Source organism: Antedon mediterranea, chromosome 9 (assembly GCF_964355755.1).
Source record: "Antedon mediterranea chromosome 9, ecAntMedi1.1, whole genome shotgun sequence".
Taxonomy (NCBI): domain Eukaryota; kingdom Metazoa; phylum Echinodermata; class Crinoidea; order Comatulida; family Antedonidae; genus Antedon; species Antedon mediterranea.
Genome location: NC_092678.1, coordinates 1,279,589 through 1,289,439, shown reverse-complemented (window position 1 = coordinate 1,289,439; position 9,851 = coordinate 1,279,589). Strand labels below are relative to the sequence as shown.

At 31.7% G+C, this 9,851-nt stretch overlaps 2 protein-coding genes across 3 annotated transcripts; one reads left to right on the top strand and one right to left on the bottom strand.

The window, feature by feature from the left end:
• Positions 1-102: 102 nt before the first annotated feature.
• LOC140058814 (COMM domain-containing protein 7-like) lies at positions 103-9,774 on the bottom strand. Of its 2 annotated transcripts, XR_011847063.1 has the most exons (10): positions 9,651-9,774; positions 9,138-9,191; positions 8,856-8,958; positions 8,628-8,684; positions 1,807-1,844; positions 1,577-1,667; positions 1,296-1,345; positions 962-1,010; positions 384-546; positions 103-352 (listed from the first exon to the last, which is right to left on the bottom strand). XR_011847063.1 is itself a non-coding variant. In XM_072104558.1 (9 exons), the coding sequence occupies exons 1-9, from the start codon at positions 9,735-9,737 to the stop codon at positions 470-472; spliced, it is 606 nt and encodes a 201-aa protein (XP_071960659.1). In that variant the 5' UTR covers positions 9,738-9,774; the 3' UTR covers positions 103-469. The 2 variants fall into 2 exon arrangements, 1 of the variants encoding a protein (XP_071960659.1); XM_072104558.1 differs by having other exon boundaries at positions 103-546.
• LOC140058594 (tripartite motif-containing protein 2-like) lies at positions 2,135-4,309 on the top strand. Its single transcript, XM_072104273.1, has 3 exons — positions 2,135-2,268; positions 2,561-4,067; positions 4,194-4,309. Exons 2-3 carry the CDS (start codon positions 2,561-2,563, stop codon positions 4,307-4,309), a joined length of 1,623 nt encoding a protein of 540 aa, XP_071960374.1. The 5' UTR covers positions 2,135-2,268.
• Positions 9,775-9,851: the final 77 nt, after the last annotated feature.

Below are 9,851 nucleotides of genomic sequence, written 5' to 3'. Positions count from 1 at the left end.
TTGACATAATATCAAAATAATAACCTCATTATTAAAATTAAATAATATAAAATATAATAAAATAAAGGAAACTATATTAATAAAACCAAAGAAAGTCGAAAGTAACAATATTATTTTTAATATATGTTCATATACAAAATGTATGTATAACATTTATATAGTTTGGAAAATATAATCCTATAAGCAACACCCCCACCCCAATATATATATTATATATTTAACTATCATTGTAATTTGATTAGATTTCTTTAAAATATAATTCAAAGCCAAATTCCAGTTCCATATCTCAGCATAATTCAAAGTCATCGTACTGTTTCTTATCCCATATCAATTCAAAGTCAGACAGTTCCATCCCACAATGCAGAGTTATCAGAAAGTTCCATATCCCATGATTCAAAGCCAGACAGTTCCATCCCACAATGCAGTCATCAGAAAGTTCCATATCCCATAATTCAAAGTCCTGATGAAACTAACTGAAGTACTCCAAACTTGCTTTTGCTTTTTCCATCTCATGAAGAAATGAATAAAATTGTGGTACCGTCAGTTCTGTAAATAATTTTAAAACAGAATGATTCATTAAGAAAATGTTACAATTCATCTAGCATAATTATTATCAAATTTATTACACAAAGGTGACTCATTTTTTAACTCAATCAATTACTTTTAACATAACAAATGATATTTTTCAATAGTTATTTATAGAAATGAGAAATGCCTTAAATAGCACAATAGTACTACAATAATACTACAAAGTAAGTGGCAGGAAACACAAAAGGGAACTAAATCCCTGACAGGAGCTTGTGAATCCTCTTACCAAGTAGTACATAAAGATAAAATACAGCATTTCAATCAATATTTCAGAAAATATCCACACAACAAATATAAAAAAACATTCATAAAAATACAAAAACAAGCAGAAAATAAAAATACTTTACTGAGAGTAGAAAGTAGAAAGACTTACCCATATACACATTCTCCATCTTGTTTCCTTTGTTGACAACTAATTTTAACTGAAATAACATATTGATATTTATTTAATATAGTTAACAGACAGTGCTATTACTCTATCCAAGGGACACACAAAGTCAGTTAGGGAACACTTTTGGCTGAATTAACATTGTATAATGAACACACAAGCACTAACATATTATTTAACAGGGTTTGGATTCAAATGGCGTACATACAGACGTTTTATATTGAAGTATCATTTTATAAGAAATCAATGCATATTATATTTATATTATAGACAGCATTGCATACAATATCTGAAGTATATTAATATTATAAAAACCTACCTGTAAAAAAGTATTACCAACTTTCTTTAGTTCACTACTTGCTGCTGTAACTATAAACAAAACATAACATTATCATAACATAACATTATCATAACATAACATTAATTATCATAACATTATCATAACATAACATTATCATAACATAACATTATCAGCACAAATTGAATGCAACTCTTAAGTTAGAGACCTGAAATGAATGAGTTTATTCTATTACTGTAAATAAGGTTTTCCATTATCTACAGTATGAGGTGTGAATGTTATAAGTAAGACAAATTATTTACCACCAAATTTCCAGTCCATATCAACTAATTGGTTCACTGTTAAAGTCTGTCCAACAGCCGTCTTAGACAAACCTACGATGTTTTCATGCCACTAAAAAAAAAAAAAAAATAACATAAATAAAACATAATTATTTTCAAAAGATACTGAGATGCTATGAATTGAGTGTTTTATTTTTAAAAAAATCACAAATTCGTTGACTTTCATTCTTTCTAGCAATACAATTTTTTACCTGTTTTGAAAAATAATTGGCTTTATCTTCTGAAAGACCTGTAATAAAACAAAATAATAATTAATAAAAAAAAAATTAAAATATACTTTAAATTAAATATAAATTTGTTTTCATACAATTTTTCTTTCAGCTCTCTTTTATTCTTTCTGTTTTGTTGTTGTTGATATTGATCATTTTAAACTGCTTTATAAAAAGACAGTGAACCTTATTCTGGATTATAGTTGAATGGCTGCAGGCTTTTTATAATACTTCCTCATTGTTGATTATCATCAACACAATGGATTCTACTTTCTTTCTATCTTCATACAGTTAGTATTTGAAAAATTGTCAAATTCATAATTTGCATGAGAAAAGCTAGACTACTAAGTAATAATATGAATGTAATAACTGTACCTAATTCTATCACTACAGTATTGTATACACAACGTTTAGGAGTACAAGGAACTACATCAAGAAAACAAGGTAATTTACATACTAAATAACTAAATAACAGTATATAAAATGTTATATTAATTTTTTTTTTAAATTATAACATTTCACAATGTCCTTTAGTATTTCACAATGTCAGCTGATACGTTCTTGTAGTAAGTCCAGCTAGAAATGTAAGTTATAACAACTCTTAACATTATTGAGTTTGACAAACAGACCAATCAGTTCAAAATCCTTGTGGATTCTATGTATGTACTGTATGTCATTCCAAAAATGAAACCTCCTTACTAACTATAGAATAACATTCTTAAACCTGTTTTTACAGATGTCAAAGGAAGTACCACGCAAATGCCAAGACCATCCAGATAACAATTTACAATTGTTTTGTGCAAATTGTAGCAAAAGTGCTTGCAAGAAATGCACACATTTTATGCAGTGTTATGAAGAACATGATGCTAAACCGATATGGAACGCTATAGATGCATTTAACAAACAAGTCTCTAGCCTTGTTGAGTCAGTTGATGATATCAAACAGAAATTGGAAGTTGTATATAATTCTATAATAGATGATAAAGTACATTTTGAGATGCATGTACAGCTTTGCCGCACAGCTATAGAAGCGCATACAGACGAAATTGTTAGAAAGGTTAAAAAGGAGGGTAAAAAACTATTATTAGATCTTGAAAACGTATGTAAGGAAAAGACCAAATCAACTGAAAGTGAAGTGAGGGAGCTAGAGTCACACCAACAGAAAGCACAAAGTTTGAAGAGATTAATTACAAAAACAACAATGAACAAACCAGGAAATACAACAACGCTTGATGATTACATGAGAAATATTGATGACGTTAACAAAAACATTGAAGAAATGCAATCACGAAACGACCAATCGTATCCCAAAAAAGTGACACCAACCTTCAGATTAAATACAAAGGTAGATGATGCCATTATCAAAGGCCTCGGTACAATTGTATGCGTTGATAACAAGTACGCCATTGACAAAGATGATAAAGCTATTACTGTAACAGAGGGACAAGCATTTGAAGTGATTGTATCAAGCCTGGATGAAATTGATAGATGTAACGTAGCTGCTACTCTGATAAAGCCATCAGGGAAAACAACAGCCACTGATGAAGTTGAATACATGGGAAGTGGAGAGTACAGAATAAAAGGAAGATGTGATAAGGAAGGTGATTGGAAGATGGAGATCACATCTTGTGAAGTGAAAATCAAAGGTTCTCCAGTGAAGATCCAAGTGGAACCACTGGGACTTGTACATACGATTGAAAACATGAAAGAACACAAATTAGATAAATACAGAGTAACAGATGTATTATTAGACTCAGACGGTTGTATAGTAGTTTCAAGCTGTTCTAATAATTTATTGAAATTCAACAAATCAGGAAAATTTGTTGGCAATATAAAAGTGACACAAAAAACTAAGGTCGCTAAAATGCATGCAATGAGCAACGGTCATATCCTGTATTGTGACACAGACGGAAAGAAAGTTGTAAAGTGTAATAGTAAATTTGAAGAACCCAATCTATTGTGTGAAGGATTATTGGGATTTCCAAGTGGGCTGACACTAAACAATAAAACAAAAGTTATGTATGTTGCAGACTTCCATTCTCATTGTATACTTAAAATCAATGTTGAAAACGGTAACTTGCTAGGTAAGATAGGTTCTGAAGGTAAAGAACATGGTAAACTGGATTGTCCCCGTGATGTCACTTTAACCAAGGAAGGCAATTTAATGGTGGTTGACTGGGGTAATCATAGAATACAGATGTTTGATGCAAATGGTATATTTATTAAAACACTTGTAAATGAAGGTGAAGAAATTGGGAAAGTTATGTATCCTCATTCTATAGTAATGGACATGGATGAAAATATAATTGTAGCCAGTAGAAATAAACTACAATTATTTGATATAAATGGCATTTTCATTAAATGTATAGGTGGCATAAATGATGGTATTGATTTTCCATGGGGAATGTGTGTAATCTCCAATAGACCAAGGAGATTAGCAATAGCAAATCGTGGAAAAGACAATGTGAAAATATTTAATTACTAAACAGCAATTCTATGTAGAAAATATGCAACAAATGGATTCAAAATAGATTAGTGTAAAACCAATATCATGTGAATTCAAGAGGGGCGGATCTAGGATTTTGATAAAGAGGGGGGGGGGGGGGCCCGATATGGGAAAAATAATCGTCTAGGGGGATTTTTCTAGACGCCCGGAGATAGCATCTGAGGCGTTTTGGCCAGTCGATTCTTGTCATATAATTATCTGAATATAGTGGGTTTTATAGACCATATTTAATAGCCTATACGGAACTGGTTTTTTTTGGTGCCTAAAGCCTGTTTTCCCGTTGCGAATTTTTACACATTTTTACGTTATCTTTAATGGTTTCTTGGTTCTTTCGACGTTGCTTGGACACATGGACGTGGAGTTTTGCAAAGCCAAGGCCGGTCACGTGCAGCCGGGCCCGTAAGAAAATTGAAAAAGTTACGGGTTTTGATGCTTCAACCAATCCGGCCTAGGACATGTTTTCGCTTATATCTTAATCTAGTTTTTACACTAAAGACAAACATTAAATTAAATTGTTTTTATATTAAAATTAAATTTTACTTACACTTGTTATTTTAAATTATCAGGTTTTAAAAGAGTACAAAAAACATCGTCGCGTTGTAAAAAATCAAGAATTGATTGATTGATTGAATTTATTTGGTTCATACATAAAATACATTATAAAAAAGACGATAAACAGTACATCAAATTCAAAAGACAACACCAGAAAAGTACAACAAAACAGGTGTCAAACAATGGAAACAGAACAAAATGAACCAAGGATAATTAGATAAAGTTTCACATTTTCAGTGTAACTTATTTCCATCTATTAAAGTCCTAATGTACATTTAACTGAGACAAATTGACATCTTAATAAAAAGTTATTTAAACGAAATTTCATGAGAGAAACAAAAAGAAACATTAAGTAACATTCTTAAAATATTCATTGACTTTGTGTTTAAACATTGTCAGCGCGTACGTATTTTTTCACAAACAATGATGACGTAATTTATGAACTATTTGATTGGTCAGTCAGTTTTACCGATCGTAACGTTGAAGTTGAACTCGGTTCAACTTTAAAAAAAAACGTAACGATTTTTAATGTTGATTTGTACCCCCTTTTCCTGTAAAATCGTTGATAAAATTGTATGTAAATGGGTGCATAATATCTATACAGTATGGGGCCCGACACCCCCCCCCCCCTCTCCTAAATCGTCCCCTGGTTGTATGAATTAATTTGCAAGTAATTTAAGTGATGTGAGGCTTTATACTGTATAGTTAGTATTAATTTAATTATTTGCTCTAATTACCGTATATTCTGGTAAACGGCTGTACATATGTAAATATTTAAGACATAATGATGTTTTTACCTTTAAATAAAACACACTGTTCATAATTACTGTAAATTTGTTCTTTCTGTTTTCTTTTGTTTGATATGGATGGCATACTTTCATTTAATGGATTCAATAATTATTAATAATCTATCTAAAATATATTAATCATGCTTATAATTTCAGAATACTTTTTAAGAAAATGATATTTATCTATATTAATTTTATAAAATTATTGTACAAGTTAATCAAAAACCATAGAATAAAGTTTGAATAAAGTCAGACAAAGCGTCTGAATGAATGAATGAATACTTCAGGAAAAAAACAGAATTTTATTGAAATTGAAAATAAATATTGCGACTGTCATCATGCAAGAAATGAATATGTATAAATTGACATTAGTGACCCCACATCTGAATTTTGAATGGCTGCAGGCTTTTTATAATACTTCCTCATTGTTGATTATCATCAACACAATGGATTCTACTTTCTTTCTATCTTCATACAGTTAGTATTTGAAAAATTGTCAAATTCATAATTTGCATGAGAAAAGCTAGACTACTAAGTAATAATATCAATGTAATAACTGTACCTAATTCTATCACTACAGTATTGTATACAAAACGTTTAAGAGTACAAGGAACTACATCAAGAAAACAAGGTAATTTACATACTAAATAACTAAATAACAGTATATAAAATGTTATATTAATTTTTTTTTTAAATTATAACATTTCACAATGTCCTTTACTATTTCACAATGTCAGCTGATACGTTCTTGTAGTAAGTCCAGCTAGAAATGTAAGTTATAAGAACTCTTAACATTATTGAGTTTGACAAACAGACCAATCAGCTCAAAATCCTTGTGGATTCTATGTATGTACTGTATGTCATTCCAAAAATGAAACCTCCTTACTAACTATAGAATAAAATTCTTAAACCTGTTTTTACAGATGTCAAAAGAAGTACCACGCAAATGCCAAGACCATCCAGATAACAATTTACAATTGTTTTGTGCAAATTGTAGCAAAAGTGCTTGCAAGAAATGCACACATTTTATGCAGTGTTATGAAGAACATGATGCTAAACCGATATGGAACGCTATAGATGCATTTAACAAACAAGTCTCTAACCTTGTTGAGTCAGTTGATGATATCAAACAGAAATTGGAAGTTATATATAATTCTATAATAGATGATAAAGTACATTTTGAGATGCATGTACAGCTTTGCCGCACAGCTATAGAAGCGCATACAGACGAAATTGTTAGAAAGGTTAAAAAGGAGGGTAAAAAACTATTATTAGATCTTGAAAACGTATGTAAGGAAAAGACCAAATCAACTGAAAGTGAAGTGAGGGAGCTAGAGTCACACCAACAGAAAGCACAAAGTTTGAAGAGATTAATTACAAAAACAACAATGAACAAACCAGGAAATACAACAACGCTTGATGATTACATGAGAAATATTGATGACGTTAACAAAAACATTGAAGAAATGCAATCACGAAACAACCAATCGTATCCCAAAAAAGTGACACCAACCTTCAGATTAAATACAAAGGTAGATGATGCCATTATCAAAGGCCTCGGTACAATTGTATGCGTTGATAACAAGTACGCCATTGACAAAGATGATAAAGCTATTACTGTAACAGAGGGACAAGCATTTGAAGTGATTGTATCAAGCCTGGATGAAATTGATAGATGTAACGTAGCTGCTACTCTGATAAAGCCATCAGGGAAAACAACAGCCACTGATGAAGTTGAATACATGGGAAGTGGAGAGTACAGAATAAAAGGAAGATGTGATAAGGAAGGTGATTGGAAGATGGAGATCACTGCTGGAGTAGCACACTTAAAAGGAACACCAGTGAATATCAAAGTGGAACCACTAGGACTTGTACACACCACTGATACAATAGGAGACCACAAAGTAGACAACAAATATTGCCTGTCAGATGTACAATTAGATAAAGATGGTTGTATCTTAGTATCAAGCAACTCTAATGAGTTACTCAAGTTTAATCATTCGGGTGAATTTGTTGCCCATATTCAATTGGCACACAATGTTAGAGTCAATAAAATGCATACAATGGGTAATGGTCGCATTCTGTATAGCGACACAGAAGGAAAGAGGGTTGTAATGTGTAATGACACATTACAAGAAATCAGTCAATTTGGTAAAGAAATATTGATCAATCCTTGGGGGTTGGCGGTTAATGAAAAAACACGAGTTCTGTTTGTCACAGACTTTCAAGCTCATTGTGTATTTAAATTCAATGTTGATGATGGCAGACTGCTTGGTAAGATAGGTTTAGAGGGCGAACTGCATTACCCCCGTGATGTCACTTTAACCAAGGAAGGTAATTTAATGGTGGCTGACTGGGGTAATCATAGAATACAAATGATCAATGCAAATGGTACCTTTATTAAAACACTTGTAATTGAAGGTGAAGAAGATGGGAAAGTTAAGTACCCCAATGCTATAGTAACTGACAGTGACGAAAATATAATTGTAGCCAGTATTAATAAATTACAATTATTTGATAAAAATGTTTTATTCATAAAACGAATAGATGGAAAAAATGATGGTATTAATAGTACAAGTGGTATCAGTGTAATCTCCAACAGACAAAGAAAATTAATCGCAGCAAATCTTGGAGAAAACAATGTAAAAATACTTAATTACTGAGTCATCACAACCAATAGAGCTAGTATAATATGTAATCAGTGTGTTAAGAGGTGGTGAGGGGGGGGGGGTGGAAAGTAGAGTAGCTGGTGTCAAGGTGATTTCCGTGAACTGACATGACAATTCATTTTGAAATTTGTTTAAATTAATAAACACTAAACACAAGATTTGCATATGTACTTTTACAATTGTTTTGTATTTTTTATCAAATTATAGCTATTCTAATGTTGAATATATAAAATAAACAACACCACCATATCAGTGTATATTATGTGGCATAAAATGAACTGTACTTACCTAAGTGCATCATATCTTGCTGAAGTTGAGCTGAATTCATGTTACGCTTGACTGCACCTTGAAGAATAAACAGAATGAATACATTTTTTTATGTACAAAACATGGATTTTGTTTGATGGAACAGCAGCCAAAAAGCAGTACTAGTTTTATAATGATTTTGGTTGTATGAAATGTAGGCCTATGTTGTTGTGAGAATGCATGGTAACAGGAATGGCTCCAGAAACTTACTGTATGGGACTGTGAGCATGCTTTTGGTGACATTCTTCAGTCCTGTTGCATTTATTCCGTGTGTTTCAGCAAACTCTTCCAGCTGATTTAAGAATCTACTTGACTTTGGGAATAGAAATATACACATTTTACTTTTAGTATAAAAAAAAGTAAATTATTATCTACTACTCAACAAGAGCGGGTGAAGGAAATCATTTTGCAATGCCTTTGCATCAAAAGTTGTGAAAAAGATAACATTTCTGGTTATATTTTTAAAAAAGTTTAAAATGAATAAATACCAACCTTACTTGGTTCGAGTAGAAAGGAAAACACTATAGAAACGATCTGAGAAAATTTCTACAAATAAAATAAATTAATTATTAGTAATATTAATAAAATATTATTATTAATTAATTAAATTAGCCTAGCTAGGAGCTAGGGCCTAGGGCCTAGCTAGGCTAGTACTAGTAGTAGGCCATATATAAACATTTGTGAAATTTAAAAATTAAAGTACTGAATTATTAATTAACATAATAATTATAATGTCCTATTTATAAGCCTTTTGGTATTGCAATTTCCCACCATCCCATATTATTTTAGTTATATAGGTAGCAGGCCTAGGCCGCCTGGCCCTCTTCAGTAAGTAGTCGCCCAGTCAGTCACCGGTCGGCGGCCGCGTAGACACTGCATGCAAAAAAGAAGAGTCCGCGCCTAGTCTGGCATAGGAGGCCTAGCTACTAGCTAGAATAAAAAAAATGGTCTGTATGTTAGCTATGGTATACTAGCTAGCTAGGACCGGTAGTGTTATAACAATACCTCATCTTCAAATTTATTAAATGTCTGAATATCTGTAAACATGGAATCAGCAGGCGTTTCTGTCGTAAAATGAAAGGAAGTCGCCATTTTAGAAGTTAAGATAGTCTCCAGCCAGTCGTTAACTAAAAACCAATTAAAGGCCAATTATATTACTGTATTAATATTGCGGTAGGTGGCGCAAACTCAAGGTCAAGTTGGGTC

Excerpts from the sequence above, each read along its gene's own strand:
- LOC140058594 (XM_072104273.1), top strand. The coding sequence starts at position 2,561 with ATGTCAAAGGAAGTACCACGCAAATGCCAAGACCATCCAGATAACAAT. Across the intron at positions 4,068-4,193 it reads TAAAACACTTGTAAATGAAG|GTGGCATAAATGATGGTATT; the intron begins GTGAAGAAATTG and ends TTAAATGTATAG.
- LOC140058814 (XM_072104558.1), bottom strand. The coding sequence starts at position 9,737 with ATGGCGACTTCCTTTCATTTTACGACAGAAACGCCTGCTGATTCCATG. Across the intron at positions 8,685-8,855 it reads CATGCTCACAGTCCCATACA|GTGCAGTCAAGCGTAACATG; the intron begins GTAAGTTTCTGG and ends TTATTCTTCAAG. Across the intron at positions 1,845-8,627 it reads GCAAGATATGATGCACTTAG|GTCTTTCAGAAGATAAAGCC; the intron begins GTAAGTACAGTT and ends GTTTTATTACAG.